Below are 22,500 nucleotides of genomic sequence, written 5' to 3' on the forward strand. Positions count from 1 at the left end.
GTCCATAAATGCACTGATGGGTAAGAAGGGAGACCTTGTACTCTATTCTGAATGAAACAGGGAGCCAGTGAAGGGTTTTCAGGATTGGGGTGATGTGATCATACTTTCGCACCCTCATCAGGATCCTGGCAGCGCTGTTCTGAATATACTGGAGTCTCTGGATACTCTTGCCAGGAATCCCAATGAGGAGTGCATTACAGTAATCCAGCCTGGAAGAGACAAAGGCATGGACGAGCTTCTCTGCATCTGCCAGGGTGAGTAATGGGCGGAGTTTGGCGATGTTCTTGAGATGGTAAAAAGATGACTTACAGAGATATTTGATGTGGGTGTCAAAAGTAAGTTGGGAGTCCATTCTAACACCCAAATTAGTAACAGATGTGGAAAGAGGAATATTTTGGCCAGAGAAAGTAATACTGGTGATGGTAGAAGAGCGAAGATGATGTGATGTACCAACTAAGATGGCTTCTGTTTTGGATCTGTTCAACTGAAGAAAATTGAGCCTCATCCATGCCTCTATCTCCTCCAGGCAGGTAGACAATGTAGATGTTGGCAGAGGAGCAGTAGAGGAGGTGGGAGTAGTCCTGAGGTAAAGCTGAGTGTCATCGGCATAGCAATGGAACGATAAACCATGTCTGCCAATGACAGTTCCAAGGGGGAGCATGTAGATAGTAAAAAGGATAGGGCCCAGCACAGAGCCCTGTGGAACACCACAGTTCACCAGATGAAAACAAAAACAACTTGTAACAAATTATATTTTTTGATAAACAACCTTTCCCTGTATTAATGGATTCAACTGCAATTACAATTACAGTACAAAGAGATTCTAGAGCTCACCAAGGACATTTGGAAGAACAGGTACATCCTGCTATGTTACAAGTGAGACAAGACTCTCTGCTTCCTCTGACCTCACAGAGGATGACTTTGAAGGCAACAGAATACAAAGATCATCATTGACTTATTATGGACTTCGCTCAGTGTCTAATACTTAGAAGTACAAGTTGTTATCAATGGTGTCATATCCGTTAATTTCTATTACAGACATCCAGACTTATTGATGCACAAAACAAACATTTTATCAACAAAAATTTATACCAATGGCAATATGCCCCCTTCATGCCTCCCTGTGGCTGCTCTTTTTATCTTTGCCCAAGTCAGAAACTTTTTCTTTTTTTTTTTTTTAACAATTTTTGGTGAGTATTTGAGGGGGGTTGTTGTTGTTTGCTGCGGTGGGCTGGCACCCTGCCTGGGTTTTGTTTCCTGCCTTGTGCCCTGTGTTGGCTGGGATTGGCTCCAGCAGACCCCCATGACCCTGTAGTTAGGATATAGTGGATTGGATAATGGATGAATGTTGTTGTTTGTTATAATATTAATTTATTTATTGAGCTTCTATAAAAAGCTAAAATTTCCCCTGTAAGACAAATTAAAACCTATCTATATTCGAATCTGCTCCTTGGGGAGTCGCAGTCAGGGCGGCTAATGGAACGGTGCCTACGGATGACACTACAGTTGTGACCTGCTGGGCTGGCTACTTTGAGCAGTCGTTCAAAGCTGATCCTCCAGCTAGGACGTTGGATATCTCTGGGTCCATGGTCCTTGGGGCCGATCCTCCAATTGGCTGTGAACCACCCAATCTCACTGAAATTGCACAGGTGGTGAACCAGCTGAGGGGAGGAAAGGCCGCAGGGATCTGTAGTATCCGGGGTGAACTTCTATAGGCAGGTGGTAAGGCTGTCCTCCTGGCATTGCAAGCAATCTTTGCTTCCATTTGGGAGACTGGCATCATCCCAACTGACTGGAAAACGAGACTTGTCGTCCCTCTCTGGAAAGGGAAGGGTGATCGCCTGGATTTCAGCAACTACTGGGGGATAACACTGCTCTCGGTGCCGGGTAAGGTGCTTGCTAGGGTTGTCCTCAATAGGATCCGTGATCACTTACTCACCTACCAGCGACCGGAACAGTCTGGTTTTACTCCTAAGAAGTCTACCATCAACCGCATCCTAGCATTGAGGGTTCTCATGGAGCGCAAACGCGAATATCGGCAGTTTCTTTGCAGCCTTTGTCGATTTTCGTAAAGCGTTCGACTCAGTTGATCGAGCTGCCCTGTGGGACATCCGGAGGGTTTGCTGGATATCACGGCCGGCCTATACACTGGTACTGTGAGTGCTGTGCAGAGTGGAGGGAGAAACTCTGCGTTTTTCCCAGTTGATTCTGGTCTTCGTCCGGGGTGTGTTCTTGCTCCTACTCTGTTCAATGCTTGTATGGACTGTGTGTTGGGCAAGATCATGGGGTCCAGCGGCTGCGGGGCATCTGTTGGTGAAGAAAGATTTATGGATCTTGACTTTGCTGACGATGCTGTGATCTTTGCGGAGTCAATGGAGGCTCTGATCGGCAAGAGAGACTGAGCAAGGAGTCCGAGTGTCTGGGCTTGTGAGTGTCCTGGATAAAAACCAAGATCCAGGCCTTTAATGACCTCTTGGGCACAGCCATCAGCAGTTTGTCTGTTTGTGGAGAGAGTGTTGACCTTGTCGAGAGGTTTACTTATCTTGGCAGTGACATTCATGTCTCTGGTGACTCTTCCTATGAAGTCAGTAGATGGATTGGGAGAGTATGGGGGGTCATGAGGTCGCTGGAAAGGGGTGTGTGGTGCTCCCGATATCTATGCAAAAGGACAAAGGTCCAAGTCTTTAGAGTCCTGGTGCTTCCTGTCTTGTTATATGGTTGCGAGACATGGACACGAGACATAGATGCTATCCAGTGACCTGAGACAAAGACTGGACTCCTTTGGTACTGTGTCTCTCCGGAAAATCCTTGGGTACTGTTGGTTTGACTTTGTCCAGAATGAGGCACATTACCTGCATTGTGAGGGAGCATCAGTTACAGCACTATGGCCATGTGCTGTGTTTCCCAGAGGGCAATCCTGCTCGTAAGATCCTCATTGTTGGGGACCCGAGTGGCTGGACCAGGCCAAGGGGTTGCCCACGTAACACCTGGCTGTGGCAGATAGAGGGTCATTTTCGGAGGGTGGGACTGGACCGCATGTCTGCCTGGGGGGTTGCCAGTTGGGATCCCGAGTTGTTTCATTGTGTAGTGGGTGCAGCAACGCACTGTACCAGTGCATGCTCCCCAACTTGACTTGACTTGACTATCTATAGTAACCATCTTTCTGTCACAGCAACTCAGTGGATCTGATTTCTGAACTTTGACTTCCTTAATACTCTTCATTTTTTACTTTAGATTTGTTGATATACATAGAACCACAGTCTTTTTGCATGATCCAATTTTAGTCAAGCCTTAGTTGTCAGACAGATGGCTTTAGATTTTCCTCTATAATACTTTTGTATAAAGAGGAGTTTTTGGAGGACTCAATGAGTGGAAAGTACCCAAGGCTTGTGGCTTCAAACCATTCCAAATCCAAACCCCTCCACAAATGTGTTTAAAAGTTTTGTACAAGATTCTGGTGGCAATATATCGTGTTTGGTTTTTATTACGCTTGACACAGTGCATAACAATGAAATAACTCCCCAGAGGACATTGTTCCAGACATCATGAAGTTTATTTAGATGCAACAGTTCAAATTTAATCCATTTGGAAATATCATTTTTTGTTGAAAAGGAACATTTTTGTAAGTATGCTTTCACAAAAGCCACACCAGTTCAGTCGTCTTCTGATAGCAGAGACATGAACTGACCATGGACAGTGGCCTAGAGATCCCCGGATGTAGATTTTGTTTTTATTTTGTGAATTCTCAAAGCATTATACATTCTACAGTCTTGCTAAATTTACAGGGACTATTAGTAACTGTATCTAAGTTTTCCACTTGTAGATAATCCCTTTTAAAGTAAAGCACAATTATCTTCTAATTGTAATTGTAAGGAAATCATTTTTTAATCCTTCCCAAAGATAATTTCAGTTATGTTTTATCCTTAGCCAGGCCAAACTGCCAAAGGTTTTACTTTTATGTTGAGGTGGTTGCACTTCTTGATCATCAAATAATGAGGTGTCCTTTCATAGCACCAACTGGATCAAATTACCTTCTCAAGTGATACAGAATTAGTAAAGACAGACTTTTTCCATATACGGCTTTTACACTTTTTTTTTTTTTGTTGTTGAATAAATGCAGGCAAAGTACAATCTGCTATGTGTTGTTATGACTTAATGAGGACTAGATAATTATCAATTATATATGGATATGTAAAACTAAAGAATTGTAAACATTTGTATTTATGATTTCAAATCGCTGTATATATTAACTATTACATAATTTTCCAAAACAAACAGATTTACTTTTAAATAACAGATTACTCTGATCTGCTATAAATATAAATTGAATAATTCAAGATAGTGAAATACATACTGGTAGTTTGCACTATTTCTGAGTACTGTTACATACTATACCCGACCGAGGACAGCACAATGACATAGCACAGTGATAAAATAGTTGGGATTGCCATTTTATACATTTTGTACTTGTTCAATATTTGTGTGCAGTTTTCATATCCTACCCATTTTTCAGTGGGTATTCCAGCTTTCCTTCCTTGTCCAAAAGGTTTGTGTGTGTTACACAGAGTGGTGACTCAAAGTTATCCCTATGTGACTGTACAAATGAGTGAGCTGCTTTCTACCTTGCACTCATTGCTGCCAAGATACAATACAACCCACAAAAGATTTGAGAATGTTATAAAACAGAGAACAATTTTTTTATATGACATTTTTGAAAATACAAAGTATAAGATAATTAAGTTAGGCCATGAGTTGGCTCTTCTGTTAATTTACTTTAACCCTGTAAACAAGAGGAATTACAGTTATGTAGATTTTCTCATAATCCTAAACACGCACCTAATTCACAATAAACTTTTCAAAAGCACCTTCTGAATTTACTCACAAGTGTCAAAGGAATCAGGACTGGGTGAGCACCTGCCATTTTAATCATTGGAACATAACAATCATAAAATGGTTCAATAATTATCACCTAAAATGGAAAACATAATTCAAATAAAAGTGCAAAATAAGAAAACTTCATAAGAAATTGATATTAACATATTACAGTACATATGGATTATTTACTTTAAACAAGATTTGCTATTAATATCATAATTACACATTAAACTGAGTATATTTTCTGTAAAAATATTTAATAAAACATTTGAAACAGGTATATTCTTAATGTCTATAAAATACACCCATAAAAACATACAAATATACAGTACAACAGTTTAAAATCAAACTGAAACAAAGTTACATGGAGCATTTTTTTTTCTAAGATTTCTGCAAATTAAGTTTGAACAATTTGGAGACAGCTTTGACTTTTAAAATAAACTCTAAAGTAGAATGTTCAGCATTTAATACGTCACAATTTCTCAATTTTTAGTGCACTAAAGCCAAATCAATTTTTTAAACAAACAGATGAATAACACATGAGCATCATTTCTACTCTGAGATCCTCCACTATGGCCATGCCCCTCACTCTGTCACATATTCAGTATAGTATAAATGTAAAATTAATTTGAAGTTTCAAATTTATTCTGATTCATTCACTTTAATAGAGAAACTCGGGGGATTTGACAAAACAAATCCTTTGTCTATCAACAATTGCCATGATGTAAAATTTATAAAGGTTTTATTCATCTAGTAAAGAAAGTTGAACAAATCTCACATGAGACTAGGGGGGAAGAAACACACCAAGAACTAAGAATGCATAACAAAAGCAAAAAGACCAGCTGGCAGTTCAGGTTCCCAAGTCAAGGAAGTAGGGACTAGGTTGTCTACTTAAGTGCGATATATAGGAAGTGTGGCACTGAGGAAGTACTTCTCAGTGTAGCTACTGAAGGTCAGTATATGGTCATACCCCTTTAAGGCATGTGCTAGAATCTTTAAAAATACTAAGTAACAATTAATAAAACAATGCACTAAAAACATGCAAAATTATACATCTTCTACAGTAGTACAAGACTTTAGGCATTTTAAAACATAGTTGGTCTAGAACATGACAATTTTTTCATATATAGTTCTGTTACTTGACAATAAATTTGAACCTAAATGTGTTACTCAATGGAGTATGCAGAAAGACACTAATGCACACATTTTTGTGTGGGAGGTGCAGTAACTTGTAGGTAGTCGTAGTTCCCCCCCATTACATTGCCGGAGGCATTTTTCTTTTTCTATATCCTCAGCAAAAAGCTTTAAGATACACACATTTTTTTTTACTCACTGAAGTGGAATTTGCAGGTTTAGATAAAAGATAGATAAATGTGTCATAACCTGGCTTTATAAATGACAGGCCTCTATTCCACTCACTCACTAAAACATTTAAACATGGCACAATTCTTATATGTTACAATAACTAAACAGAATTGTAAAATATTTCTCTGCTGCACTATTCTGTTGTACCCTTTTGCCCAGGTATGTTAAAGTATTCTGCACAATAGATAATGAAAAATTTTTATTGAACTGTACTTAAAAGATAACAAAAATGAACAGAACTGAAATAGGGTTGGGACCTAACATTCTGCAGCATCAACAAAAAGTGATGGAACTAAATTAAACAAATTAATAAATACATTTTACTTACTTCGTCTCCTTCTTCAATTAGCCCTTGTATTGTGCTAAATAAACAGCCATAAGCTCCAGTGGACACCAGAATTTCTTTCTGTGGATCAATTTCACGATTACATACTTTACCATATAACTGGGCAAGTGCTTTAACCAAAGAGGGATGACCCTTAAAAGGACAAGAAAACAAATAAGACCCTTAAGCACAAAATTCTGGCATGCAACAGTTATCAACAATGCACAAATAGGGACTGTATTCAACACCTAACATTACTTAACAATTAAATGACTCCCACCTAACCTCTAACCGAGTAAACAGATTAGACAAGTAATGAGTAATTGCTATATTTGATCAAATAAAAAGAAACAGGCTGTTTTACTCTTGTACAATGCTCAGTGCAATTCAAAAAGCCATGTTCATAGCAATAAATGATATCTTTTGTTAGTGTTTTAGTAAGTATGCTTATTTGAACTGTTTATTATTTGTAAGAACATTTTGGATATATTTCTATATTTTTAATTAAATATTACACAATTAAAAAATTAATTTACCTAAATAATTATTTTATTTTTGATGATCAATAACAATTCAATCACAGATAACAGATAAAAAGACACATATTTTAAACATTAGTTATTTGTGTATAGTCCAGTTTGAAAAAAAAATGTTAATGGAGTTTACACTTGAAAAATTCCTTTAGCATAAAGAGCGCTTTTGTTTTTGTAAACTTTTTCATCAGTAGTTCCAATAGCCAGCATATTAAAAGGAGAATATCATGTAGAAATTAATGGTTTTGAACAGACAATGGGGAAAAAAAGGAATTAAATTAGATATGGCATTTTTATGGTTTAATCTAGGTTTTATAAACTTGTGAATGTAAAAATGGTAAGAAACAAATAAAACACACAAAATAAGTACATTCAGATTATAACTGTGGCCTGCAGAAAAACTGAAAGACTAGCAAATAATAGATAAAGAGATAAAATAACTGTACTATAATATTTTAATTTATAAATGTATATAACTTACAAACATGTCAAATTTAAGAATATTATAACTAAGCCACTTTTTTGAAAAAAATAACATCAGCAGAATGTAAATTGGCAAACCAGTTAGATTTACACTAATGATAAGCAGAGTTTTACGCATTACAATTTATTTGAGAAATTCCAATCTGGTTTCCGCACTGGTCATAGTGCAGAAACAGCACTAACATGGGTTGTAAATGACATTCTGATATCCTCTGATGAAGGAAACTCCACTGTAATTATGTTGTTGGACTTAAGTGCAGCATTTGACACCACTGAGCATTCTATTTTACTGCACAGGCTAGAAAACGATGTTGGGCTTACAGGCACCATGCTCGCTTGGTTTAGTTCTTATTTATCAAATCGATTCCAATATGTACAGAAATGTGCCGACAGTACTCCATCATTATACACAGAAGTTCAATATGGTGTCCCGCAGTGCTCAGTACTGGGACCTTTATTGTTTTCACTTTACATGCTTCCACTGGGATCTCTCATTAGGAAATATCATGTTAATTTTCACTCATATGCAGATGACACCCAGTTATACCTTTCATTTAAATCAAATGAAGTTTCTCCAATATTGTCTTTAAGTAGTTGTGTTAGTGAATTAAAGGAGTGGATGAATGAGAACTACTTGTATTTAAACACAGATAAAACAGAGATGTTAATTGTTGGAGGGAATGACGCTGATCATAACAATATTTTCTCATCATTTAACTCAGTTGGAATCCCCATTAATTATACTGAATCAGCCCGCAATCTAGGAGTTATCTTTGTCATTTAAAGCGCATATTACAAAAGTTGTCCAAATCATGTTTCTTCCATCTTAAAAATGTTAGGAAATTAAGGTGCTTTCTAAATAAACAGGATTCTGAGAAAATAATTCATGCATTTATTTCTAGTAGGATTGACTACTGCAATGCGGTGTTCACTGGATGTTCAAACTGTTCTCTATACAGCCTTCAGTTAATCCAAAATAGGGCTGCAAGAATTATTACAAGAACAAGAAAATACGAACGCATAACTCCAGTTTTTAAATCCTTACACTGGCTCCCGGTTAAGTTTAGGGCAGATTTCAAAATCATCCTTTTAACATATAAAGCATTAAATGACCAAGTCGGAACTTATCATGACTTACAAACCAGAGAGCACATTAAGATCTCAAGATGCCGGTCTGCTTATGATTCCAAGGATTAATAAAATAACAATGGGAGGTTGAGGTTTTAGTTACAGGGCCCCTAAACTGTGGAATGGTCTGTCTGCTACTATAAGAGATGCCCCTTCGGTCTCAGCTTTTAAATCCCGGCTGAAGACTCACTACTTCAGTTTAGCATATCCTGACTAGAGCTGCTGATTAACTGTACAGACTGCATCTCTGTTGTTAGTCATTAGCACTAAAACATAAGTAACATGATAGTTATAATTGGATACTAACCCTCACCTATTCTGTTTCTCTTCTCGGTACTCAAATGTGGCACTTGGTGCCACAGCACACCTGTCAAGTTGTTTTGCCTGCCTAAGGTAAAGTCATCCCTGATGGAGGATCGCAGGAATCATGGGAAGGAAGGGTCCATTCATCGGATTGGCTGGCCCAGCGCTGTTTCAGCCATGGAATGGCCAAATGGGGGAGGCAACTTGATGGATGAGGTCTCCAGGACTCTAAATATATCCAAATCTACTGTTAAATTCTGCTCCGTACTTCTACAATTTTTATTTTTATACTGTATTGAGGATTTGTTCTGGTCTGTGTATTGTATTGTATTGTATTGTGTTGACCCCCTTCTTTTGACACCCACTGCACACCCAACCTATCTGGAAAGGGGACTCTCTTTGGACTGCCTTTCCCAAGGTTTTTTGTTGGGAGTTTTTCCTTGTCTTCTTAGAGAGTCAAGGCTGGGGGGCTGGCAAGAGGCAGGGCCAGTTAAAGCCCATTGCGGCTCTTCTTGTGTGATTTTGGGCTATACAAAAACAAATTGTATTGTATTGTATTGTATTTTCTACTATGAATGGTATTTAAGAAATTACATTTTCTAGACTTTAAAAAAAAAATCAGCAAATAAAACAAAATGTCTCTGTATATGGTTTGACATATTAAGAGTTTTGATAAAGCAGTTTTTTTTGGTCAGCACTGTTATAAAAAAAAACACTAGGTTTTACAGTATAAAGACGTTTATTACCAAATTATTCTCTCTTTTTTCTGCATATTCTTTACCTTTTATGCCTGCTTTGAAGCTATTTGGGTGACTATGCTGTAAAATAATACAATACTCACACTAATAAAAGCAAAAATGCACATATGAAGTAAGCATACTTTTTTTCCCTTTTATAAGAAATTATCCTGGTCATATAGTAATGTAACTAGTGTGTCTTATAAAATAAAAGAAGTTGTTAATAAAATGTAAGGAACAGAGATGTGTTTCCATATTGAACTTGAAATTAGTGTTTCCATAGTGAACCTGAAATTACATCTACCAGTGGTGACAAAACCATCATTCATACTTTCATTGAATACTACTTTTAATGTTTTCTGAGGCAGCTTAGATGAGCGTACATTTAAGAAGGACTAAAAACCATATAGTCAGGACATTACACTTTTTTGTAAAGGCAAGCAGAAAGAGAACAGAAAACAGCTGTGGCCTTAAAGAAACACAAAGTAACTTACTGTGCCACAGTAAGATGCACCAAAAGTTCCATCGTAGAAATCCAGCTCAGGTCATATACCAAAAGGTACACAGAAGCAGTCCACATTTTTTATTAGGAAACCCCAAAAGACAAGTTAGCATTTCTCTGAAGTAAACAGATATTTTCATTTTCAAAATGTGAACTTGTTTTTGCCCTTGTTTTACAATTTGTCCAGAAGTAATATATGCAAAGCACTATTTAAAAATCTAACATGGATTTCACTAGTCAACTGTCATTTAACTAAATATTGATGCAGATAGCTAGACACTAGTATAGGTTTTCTCCAGGTACAATGATTTCCTTCTAAATCCCAGTGCTACTCAAGTTATGTTGACCTAAAACTCTAAATTATCCCTGAAATACTGAGGGTGCGCAAGTTGAATGAACTCTGCAAGTCACTGGTGCAGTGGTGCTGCTAAACTACCTCTCTTCTCACTTAAGAGTGTTAGTATTTGCCTTCTGACATGAGCATGAAACATGTGTTCTGGTATCAGAAACTTGGGTTGTGTTTCTCAGGTATGAAACAAAGATTGTTAAGTACCTGTTAAAAGTTTAAATAGCTTAGGGACGATACATTAAGTGACTTTAAAAAGTGACTTGTTGGTGTTTTATTTGCAACATTTAATGTAAAGCATCTAAGGTACTATATTGTTTTACACTTGTAGTGCCTGTGCCACTGTGCTGAAGTACAATATTACTGGACAATAATAGAGGTACCTGGTGCCAGAGTGACATAAAGTATACGTAGTCATTAAATACATTTCCCAGGGGAAAGATTTTTACTTCTAACCAACATTTGATTGACTAAACCCAAAGTAGGGAGAAACTTTGCATACCTGTGCCATGTCCAAAATTGCCTCCTAGGGGAACCTCTAACTTTCCCAAGGGGGAATCTTTTGTAGTGAGACATAGCCTATTGTCTTCACCCGTAAAAATGGAAAATCTGTGTAAAATCTGGAGGAGACAGTTTCAACGGTGTGGAATTGCATACTAGACAAACACGCATTTAACCCTAAAATTTTTATTGCATAGAGGAGGTTAGATAGGATGGTAAAGTACTGTACTGTATATTCTTTCAAAGTATAACATTCTCAATACTCAGAACATGTCATATTGAGACAGAGAACTACTGCATTTTCAACACTCATCTCATTACAAGGAGACAAGTGTCCTATAACTTTGCACAACATTTAACTACTTATTCACAGTCTAGTTAACTATGCTAGCTAGCTAACATATTTTTCCTGAAAATTGTATACTATTATTAAGGACAAATTTACAAATCGTCACTTCAACGCATAGTCATTTGTACTTCTTAATATATTTTAAAAATGCTATACTCAATGTGTGCTGGTGAAGGCTGGGACACACTTTTCATAACAATGATATGGAGAACTAAAATGTATTTGTGAGCCATGTTTTTTTTTTTTTTTGGTAGGAGTGGGTCACACATAGCTCTTATAAGACAACACAATGGAACATTTACTTAATCACTGATTTTTGATTTTATTAATATCTTACCCAGTTACACCCCTATTTACCTTTGGTCATGGTTCTACCGTGCTATCTCTTTAGGTGCTCAGTTCCAGTTCATGTGCCAAGCAATCTCAACATTATATGTTTTGCAGGAACATTTTTACAAGATGTAAAGTAAAGTGATCCAATAATTTGGAAGACAAAATGGTTTCATTTATATTAATGTCTGTACTGAATGAATATATAGATATAAAAGATATAATATGCCACAGTACTTACAAAGCTACGAGTGTACTGATTGAGACGGTCAACTGATGCAGCCTTAGCCAAGGCTTCCTTAATATAATCTGGGGGAGGAATATCTGGAAAACCCTGGCCAAGATTCACAATCGAAGGATCAGCAGCCACAGATGTAAACTGAATCCTTAAAAGAAACACAGTTAAGGATGAAAAAACAGAATGTGAAGATATTTCTGGGGCAAAGCTTAAAAGGTATTTTTTCCATTTTACTTTCAATAAAATTAGACATGGGACATGACACACACTGCAGTACCAAAATGCCATTGATCTTGTCTGTTGCAGTGCTATAGCCCATTTTGAATACTACAAATTTTAAACTCATTACATCGGGGCTAATAATCACTTCACTATTATAAGAAGTAACTGAAATAAAAAAAGTAAATAAAGGCACCCATTTACCTATCATCCATCATTACAAACAATATGGGGATGAGGAGCAAATATAAACATTATCATTTTTAGACAGAGTATTCCTTTACCAGAAATGGTAAAAAAAAAATGTATTTTCAGTACTGACTTTAAAAGTGATTTGCAAAGATATCATTGGATTATCAAAGCGGACTAAAGCTAAAGATCCTGCCTCAAATAGTAGTTTTACTAATCCTAAGAGTTTTAATTGGGCCTCATGATCACCAAGTTGCTTTCCATTCTCTGCTTAGAATGAGAACTCCATATAAATGAAAACTATATATAAAATTTTTAAATCAGCCGTAAAATTTCCCAGGAGCCAGTGTAGAGATTGAAGAACATAAATTGTGGATGTACTTTGTTCTAGCATTGATTCTTGTAGGAGTGTTTTGAATAAACCAGGGCTGTGAAGTCGGAGTTAAAGAGTCAGAGTTGGAAACAATTTTGGGTACTTCGGAGTCGGCAAAAACGTACTGACTACAACTCCTAATAAATTTAAATTGTAATAAAAAAAATACAGCAAGTTCAAATGTCCCATTTCACGAACAATAGTCATAATTAAGTACTTCTCCGATGTAAGAATAAAGCCCAGTGCCATAGCTCTGTGTTACTACTAGTGTGAAGTTCAGCTGAGCTATTATACAACCAGACATTCACATTTTGTAATCTGGATTATGGTACATTACAAAAAGTGTTTTCATTTTATTTCAGATATAATGTGTTTAACAAGTTCATTTGAGTGTAAACAAGTGTAATGATGTAGGTGTAGAAGTGTGCTATGGTCTGATGTGTGTTCAGGGGTTCTGTCTGCACTTTCCTCATATGCTCCCACCCAGGGCTGAACTTTAGCATAACTTTGCACACCACCTGTTCTAGAAGATTTTGAAATTAAAAAGGAACAGATTCTAAGTATTGTGCAACATAATGCTTCTAATATGTTAAGCGCAACTGAGAAAATTAATAAAGTAGATGAAGAAAGAGACAGATATTAGAGGAACACAGTTCTGCAAGTATTGGAGAAAGTGAAACCGACGAGAATGGTGAAATTTTGGATAACATCGCTGAAGAAGCATCTAAGCTTACTACTATTCAACATATGCATTGTGCTGTTCATACTCTGCAACCTGCAATAAGAGATGGATTGAAGGATCGTCATGCACCTATTCTAATTGGCAAATTGAGGCAAGTAACTGTTGCAGGCAGGGCTCCTAACACAGATGCCATTTTGAAAAGACGTGCAGGAAAAGGAGCCATTTTGGATCAAATAACACGCTGGGGAAGCACTTATTTGATGGTAAAGCGTTTGCTTGAACTAAAAGACTTTCTTGAAGAACTGGACAATGAAAATGTTTTATTAACTGAAAGCCAGTGGGCACAAGTAAAAGAACTGGAAAGTATACTTTCTTACCCCTTTACTGTCACCAAGAGGTTGCAATATGAAGATTTAACACCTGGTAAATTTTTCTTGGAATGGAAGAGCTTGATATATTGCCTGATCAAAAGTTGAGGGTTAATAGCTGATGGCATTGTATCTTCAATGAAGAAAAGAGAGAATCTCTTACTGGATAATTAAATCTTGTTAGCTGCTATTTATGTTGATCCAATGAGCTGAATTTTGTTGAGCAGTGACCAGAGTGCTAATGGAAAAAAGGCACTCTATGATGTAGCAGTTCACATGAAGGGATTACGACTGCCAGAAACACCACCACTGGATGAAGCTACACGCACTGGTAACTCAGGATCATCCTCTTCAAATGAAGAATTAGACTTCGAATCCTACTTGGACAAAATGGAAGTTTCAAAAGCAAACCAACATCACCTATGCGTGAAAGATAAACGACTAGTAAATGTAGAAATAAAGAGATTCCAGCAAGAGTTTTTTAAAGAATTAAAAGTAGTTGAAAAGTATGATCACTCATCGAAACTGCTTGTAGAAGAAGCCATCCTTGTTGATCCAGAGATTATTAGTGATGTGGCTAGAACTGCAACAGCAATGCCACCCACCCAAGTCAGTGCTGAAACACTATTTTCAGCTCTAAAAATAATCAAGTCAGATTTAAGAGCTTCTATGAAAGAGGATCTGGCAGAAGCAATTCTATTTCTTAGAACATTGCATTGAGTTAATTTTGAATTGCATTTAACAGCTATTCTACTCTACTCTACAACTGTATTCCATGTTTAATATATAAACTGTTTCTTGTTCATGTAGTTAAGCTTTGTTTTTGTTTTAAAACTACTACTGAAGAATGTGGTTTATATTTTTTGAACTGGTAAAGCTCCTGTTCCTGATTTTTATGCATGCTATATGCTATGCTATTTATAGCCACACGATAAAAACAACAAATAAAACCTCATTGTTTTCATTTTTTTGTTTTTTGTTTAAATGATACGGTAGAGTGTCAGTTTCCTAGACAGTAGTTATGTGGTTAAATGACGTGTATGTTGCCTTCCTTCAATCAACATAGAAAAAACATTAGCATATTAAATACAGAGGAGTTGGAGTCAGAAGTACCGGAAACTAAGGAGTCGGAGTCAAAGAATTTATCTACCGACTCCACAGCCCCGCTAAAAACAAAATTACTGTATATGAACAGCCCGAGAAAACCACATTACAAGTACCCCTCCACTGATAATAAATAAATAAATAAATTGGAAAACTAAGAGTTTTTTGTAAGATATAAAAAGCACATTTTTGATGTACTGTATTTGGTAATAATCTGACTTGTGATAATGTCTAACCTGCATGCTGATTTAATAATATGTTTAAGCCCACCAAGTTAAAAAGTGAGAAAACCTTGTTACTGGCTATACCGTTTCCACCAATTAATACAATTTCTGTTTTCTAAGACAAGTAGTTATCACATATGCATTTTTTTTAACTCACTGACACTATTAAGGAAAAATATGGGAAATGTCATTTGGTTTCAAGGCAAAATATAAAAGATTATCATGGCCATACACAGAAAGCAGATACTGTAACTGTACTCTAGCTCTGAGCTGAAAATTTTAAAGGGAAAAGTGTAACAGTCTATACAGTACTGAGAGGGTGTTACCATGATGTCCTATTTTAAATGTTTATACTTTGTTTGGTTGTGGGATCTGTATACATTTACTATTTTAAAGTGATTGTTTCTTTTTCACTGTTGCATTTTCTATTTGTTGTTTCTTTTTTACTGTTGCATTTTCCATTTTTACTTACAGTGTATTCTAGTTTTGTTTACATCTCATTATATATGAAATTAAACTGTATCTTGTGGCACGTGTCTTGCTGTAGAATACTTGTGTCATAATTAAATAAAAAAACATTTTAGATAAAGAAAGTTGTCTTATGTAAATCTGATATTGTAAACAGAAACAAATGTTTATACTATTCAGAAATTGAACATTTCAATGTACTTTGTCATTTTGTAAACTGGACTATAGTAGAATACATTTTACCTGTCTTTTAAAGCTGCATGTCACCCTACAAGGTGTACGATTCTATTTTGACAAGGGTGCCTGTGCACTAAATTGATGTACCTGGTCCTTTAAAAACCTCTAACAATAAATATCAATTAAGAATCAATCAGTATTTTACATGTAACACACCATAACAAGGTTCTTCACATAACAAAGATAGATCTCAAAATAAATAGTGAATGAGACAGCTTCAGCATTTTTCAAGGATTCCAATAGACAGAAATATAAATCATCTTCATTTGGGGAGATTCCCTGACTGTCATCAACTGCTCACTCTGAAGCACTTTGAGGCATATTCAACTCTACAACAATTAAGGCTCTCCAGTTATTTAATGTCTTCTAAAATCAATGTGTTTTTGCCTAGTGTTTAGCATGTTTAGGTAATGGCCTGTAAATCTCCTCTTTCCTGGTCATTTAGTCTACAGTTTTAAAACATCTTCTTAATTCATACCCAGCATAGGCTATTAAAATTAAAGCTGTCTGATGATAAACAACTCTTTTCAACAGGCATCACAATCACCCCAAAATCCAAGTGCACGGTGTCCTTATTAATTAAATTTTAAATCAAATTCATATCTATCCTGTGGAAAATTGCAGAAAGGCATCACTGCAGCTTTAATTTGTGCAACTTACATTCTGACTAATAACTTTCAACCCAGTCAATATACACCAGCTGCATTACGCTATGTTAAAACTTAAATATGATGCATTGGTTCTGCCTGGACAGTCACTTACCACATTGTGCCTATTTTGAGATAATCGGTGCAATCGCTAGACACACAAAACCCTTGTATAAGTGACGCCATACTGTGAGCTAGGAATGTAAATAGTCTGTTGTATACTTTAGTAATGAATATCTATTCTGACAAAAAAAAAACTTAAAAGTCACACTCATTACAGTGTCTACACATTGTTATTTTTTTAACATTATGATTGGAACAGCTTCAGAATTTACTAATCTTGCACTTAAATAGAATAAAGTGATTTCACTCCAGGCCCTATTGCATTTTTCGTGTGGCACTGATCAAAGTTTTTGTATGTGCTAATTATATTTCATTCCACTTTAGTTAATGGTTGTTTTCTATATTATGTATTAACAAATTAATTATGTTATTTGCCCTGGGATGATTTTTGACATGTCCTAGGTATATGCTGCTGTATTGGGGATAAATGGTCCAAGGGTTTTAGCCATCCCTAAAATAAATTATTGGAAATGGCACTGCACATCTGTATTTCATATATGAGCTAGACACTAGTGTTACATTTCTATCTTGAAATATTTCTGTAACAGATATCGACAAAGTAAGCAAGGTAAATACATTAATCTGACCTAAACAGAAACAAAAGTAAATGCCAAGTTATAGAAGAAAAAAAGAAAAAAAAACCAAACATAAGCAAGCTGTATGTCAAACACACATAAGACTAAGGAAAACTACATTTCAAATGCTGAAGTAATGTGTACACTTTATTGAGCGATGAGTAAATTAGGGGTGTCTGTTTAAACTCACTCCTCATTGGGGTGGTTACTCATTGCTAGTTTCATGAATGCTGCTGTTGCAATCATACTTTGATTGTGATTTGAGCACTCAAGCTAAACATTCTTGTAAAATGTTACTGTTTTTAGATGATGCCAAAATATTATCCTCAATGCTGTAAATTCTCAACATTATCCAAAATATAACACTGATGAGTCACAAGAAATTAAAGGATTATAGGGGAAAAAATAAACCATGACAAGATATAACTAAACAGTAAAGCTGGGGGTAACTGATAATTGATAATTAGTGGTGCACAAGTGGGAAAAGTAAATCACCTTTGCTGTAAAAAGGGGGACTTAGTGCTACTGCTGCTAGAAAGGAGACATATCTGGCAGTGAGCCCACTTTAGGCTGCCATTTGTGTTATTTGTCAGGACAATTTTGGTTTCCAGACCTCATTATTCACAGATGATTTTCAATTTTCTGAAACTACACCGAAGAAGCAAAGCCAGAAATACCAAAAGAGGCAAACATCATTCAAGTAAGTGTATTTATTGATCATTATCAGTGAAAGTGGCAGTTAAGTTATTGTTAGATTTTAAGACTTGTTTGACATTTTGTTTGGTGCAACACAGTAGGTCACTAGGGAAGATGTGTTTTTTTTTTTTTTAACTTATAAATTACTATTCACTTCATAGTTTTATAGGGCAAATAAATCTAATGGCAAAAAAAACAACTTACACTTTATAAATGCCATATTTATCCTTTAAATCTGTGTCAGAAGTAATGCAGCATCACATCTTAAAACGTTTTTATGAAATGAAAAACCAAAATATAAAATTGCACCACTTACCATATATTCTTGTCAATCCCCTCTATACGTTTTGCATTCTTATGTTTGTAAGATGCCATCTGAAACAAATACAAATACTAACATGTTTTTTCTTCTAGTTTCTAATAAATGTAAATAGCTGATTAAGAGGATACCCTGTAGAAATTTTTAACCAGTAAAAAGACAGGAGTGGGAATTTTCATGTAACTGCAAAATTCTGTTAGGTTTTCTTATATATATCTTAAATTAACTTTGAAATCATATCTCTACACACAAAAATGTCAGTCTAATACACCTTGTAAGAAAAACAATTGACTCAATCCATCATGCTTTGCATTTATTTTTTGTGCAAATTTATTTCAAACATTTCAGCAGTATGACTGAGTATACTTTGTATTATGGCACACATAGTGTTGTTATTAAAACACTAATAAAATTAATCATCTTGGTTCTTGTTAATACACAAACCACAAACATCAGCACTTCTGCACAAATCCCTTATATATTATTCAAAAAAGCAAAAAAAAAACAAGAAAAGTAATAGCTGCATTAGGCATTTTGGTGCTATATCACAATATAAAAATACTGCAGCTTTCTACTGCATTCATTTCCCTTTCAATTTTAATAACAGATGTTAAAGACTATTTGAAATTAATGTTGGGAAATTTGAATACTTTTAAAACTATGAATGTTAGAAATATAACTTATGTAAAGCAATAACTATAGCTTATTTTTCAGAAAGCATACTTACAGTTGATGAGGAAATGTGATAGAGCCTTTTTGCTAACCAAGACTTCAATGGACGACATGCAGGGAAACAGTACAGGAAAGTCTGAAGTGGAATTTTCATTCCTTCATTGAAGAATCATACAAAACAAAATACTGTAGTGTTGTCAACATATAATATGGATGATCATTAACATTCAGAGTAAAAACCACTAAATATGAAGGAATGCAAGCTAACTTATGGCAGTTAAATACGAGATACACAGTATTAATCTTCAGATATGTGGCAGTACTTTGACAAGTGAAAAGGATTAATTAAACAAGAAAGTAAAACACAGAAAGCAGACCTGCTTAAGGGGTTGGTAAAGTGCAGATAAAATGACAAACAGCTACAACTTATACATATGTTAAGTAGGCTTTACATTAGGCAGCGAAGTTAATTTATGATTTAATAACACAACATGTTTTTTATTGTAGAGTTGCAATCAGTTTGTAGGGGTTAAAAACATTTAACAATATAAGAATGCTTTCTTCAAGGTCTATTTCCATTAAACCTACAAATTAATTAAATATTAACAGAAGCCTACGAAAAAGTTGCAATGCCAGGCCACCTTAAATTCCTTCACACCTCTTCATCAGGGTCTTTGTTTTGCAAATGTGTCAATCAGCACAGGCAACATGCAGCCTGCTATCCCATCCCCCACTGACGCAGCTGAAGTGAGACACAAAATTTCCAGAGATCAAGTCTGTTTATCTGGGTGTATAGGGTAAATAATATGTTATTTGGAATACATACATTTCATGTGTGTTCCATTTCTACAATAATCTGGATAAATGCAGGATGACAAGAAATGGAGACACATAACAAAAACATAAATCTTTTTCATGCATAATTGATAAAATGTTGACGTAAAATGTATAATGTGCGAAAACTGAAGTTCAAATATAAAATAAACACTTTCACAAAACAAGTGTGCCTTTATTCAAGAGTATAACCAAAGAAAAATAAATTATTGCATTTACATGTTGCTGTCAATATGTAAAACCATACCCCTTTTATCAATCGCATTTCTGGGTTAGAGGTAAGAATAGTTGCTTCTAAATCTAAAGGTTGCGGGTTCAATCCTGGGTCATCCCTGTATTTACCATTTTCAATAGTGAGCTGTTATTATTATTACTATGATATAATAAAAACACACATTTGATTTGAGTCTGTAACACCCATTGTAAATCTTTGCTACTTGTAAAAGTTATTGTTTCTTTTTTATTCAGTTTTATTCCCTCAGTCACATTCACGTGGTACAACAAACTTGCCTCTCCCTCTGTCAGTTGATGACAGTTATCTCCATTCTTTTCACAAGAGTAGCGACGACCGCAGTTGGTGCTGCGGTTGATACCTGGTCAGAACTATTTGTTGTACCAGCAATCAAAGATACAGTGACCACTAGCCTATCATGCTGCATTTGCGCTTTGACAACAAAGACACCCGTGCAGAACGTGTGAAAAATGACAGATCTGCATGTGCAATGCTATTCATGATTTAGGAAAAGATCCCAGTCGTCCCACAGGAGAAAGACTTTCCGAGACTGTGGTCATAAAGCCATTTCTGGACAAAGGCAAAGCCGTAACAACAGACAACTTCTTCACATCGCTTTCGCTGGCTAATTAGCTGCTGCACTGCAACAGAACTCTGCTTGGCACAATAAAGTGGAACTTCCACCTGCAACTAAAGTCACTTCAGTACACGTGCAATTCTCCATGCTAGTGCTTAGATCTGGCACTGCCATGCTGACGGTGTACGTGCTCAAAAAGAAGACTATCTGCATTCCCAGTATCATGCCCTGAAACGTGAAGATTGGGCAAAATCCGAGAAAAAAAAAAAAAAGCTCAAATGACATAGCATTTTCAAGTAATTGTCTTGTCATGCATGGATGTCTGCACATGCATGAGAGAGGCAGAAACAGATTTGATATCATTCAAGTGGTTACTAGAATATAAAATAAACACTTTCGCAAAGGTATAACGAAACAAGTGTGCTTTTATTCAAGAATAAAACTGAATAAAAAAAAATTCAAGCAACAACAAGATATCAAGAAGGCATGATTCACCTGAGTTTGTGTGTCTGCTTATATCCGTTCAGCAATATCTTTTACAAGTAGCAAAACTTTACACCGGTTGTTACAGATTCAAAACAAATGTATGTTTTTATTATACAATAGTAATAATAACAGCAGGACACTAACGGTAACGGTAAACTCGGGGAAGACCCAGGGTCGAACCCGCAGCCTCTTGATTCAGAAGCAGCCAGTCTTACCTCTACACCAGCCACATAACTGATATTTGGACTTCGGTTTTTACATATTGACAGCAATATCTAAATTGAATAATTTATTTTTCTTTGGTTATATTCTTGAATAAAAGCACATGAACATTTTATCAATTTCTATAACATGAAAAAAGTTTCTGTTTTATTTATGTGTTCAACATTTGCCTCGCATTTCCTGCATAAATCCTACATTTATTCAGATTGTTGTAGACATGGAACACACATGAAATGTACAGTGCATCCGGAAAGTATTCACAGCGCATCACTTTTTCCACATTTTGTTATGTTATAGCCTTATTCCAAAATGGATTAAATTCATTTTTTTCCACAGAATTCTACACACAATACCCCATAATGACAACGTAAAAAATGTTTACTTGAGATTTTTGCATATTTATTAAAAATAAAAAAATTGAGAGCACATGTACATAAGTATTTACAGCCTTTGCCATGAAGCTCAAAATTGAGCTCAGGTGCATCCTGTTTCCTCTGATCATCCTTGAGATGTTTCTGCAGCTTAATTGGAGTCCACCTGTGGTAAATTCAGTTGATTGGACATGATTTGGAAAGGCACACACCTGTCTATATAAGGTCCCAGAGTTGACAGTTCATGTCAGAGCACAAACCAAGCATGAAGTCAAAGGAATTGTTTGTAGACCTCTGAGACAGGATTGTCTCGAGGCACAAATCTGGGGAAGGTTTCAGAAAAGTTTCTGCTGCTTTCAATGTCCCAATGAGCATAGTGGCCTCCATCATCCGTAAGTGGAAGAAGTTCGAAACCACCAGGACTCTTCCTGGAGCTGGCCAGCCATCTAAACTGAGCGATCGGGGGAGAAGGGCCTTAGTCAGGGAGGTGACCAAGAACCCGATGGTCACTCTGTCAGAGCTCCAGAGGTCCTCTGTGGAGAGAGGAGAACCTTCCAGAAGGACAACCATCTCTGCAGCAATCCACCAATCGGGCCTGTATGGTAGAGTGGCCAGATGGAAGCCACTTCTTAGTAAAAGGCACATGGCAGCCTGCCTGGAGTTTGCCAAAAGGCACCTGAAGGACTCTCAGACCATGAGAAAGAAAATTCTCTGGTCTGATGAGACAAAGATTGAACTCTTTGGTGTGAATGCCAGGCGTAACATTTGGAGGAAACCAGGCACCGCTCATCACCAGGCCAATACCATCCCTACAGTGAAGCATGGTGGTGGCAGCATCATGCTGTGGGGATGTTTTTCAGCGGCAGG

General features: G+C 36.2%; 1 protein-coding gene across 7 annotated transcripts in view; it reads right to left on the reverse strand.

Moving 5' to 3' along the window:
• LOC114659144 (kynurenine--oxoglutarate transaminase 3-like) overlaps positions 1-22,500 on the reverse strand; it is a 181,746-nt gene that overhangs the window by 24,138 nt on the left and 135,108 nt on the right. For 4 of the 7 annotated variants that reach the window (XM_028811420.2, XM_028811421.2, XM_028811416.2 and 1 more), the window contains 5 exons: positions 18,967-19,067; positions 18,237-18,295; positions 12,019-12,163; positions 6,569-6,718; positions 4,883-4,969 (listed from right to left, as the gene is read on the reverse strand). In XM_028811420.2, the coding sequence (XP_028667253.1) occupies positions 4,883-4,969; positions 6,569-6,718; positions 12,019-12,163; positions 18,237-18,295; positions 18,967-19,065 (540 nt within the window). In that variant the 5' untranslated portion in view covers positions 19,066-19,067. Of the gene's footprint in view, positions 1-4,882; positions 4,970-6,568; positions 6,719-12,018; positions 12,164-18,236; positions 18,296-18,966; positions 19,098-22,500 lie in introns of all 7 variants that reach the window. The other 3 variants (XM_028811423.2, XM_028811418.2, XM_028811419.2) reach the window with 1 other exon arrangement.

This window comes from Erpetoichthys calabaricus, chromosome 10 (genome assembly GCF_900747795.2).
Source record: "Erpetoichthys calabaricus chromosome 10, fErpCal1.3, whole genome shotgun sequence".
NCBI classification, from domain to species: domain Eukaryota; kingdom Metazoa; phylum Chordata; class Cladistia; order Polypteriformes; family Polypteridae; genus Erpetoichthys; species Erpetoichthys calabaricus.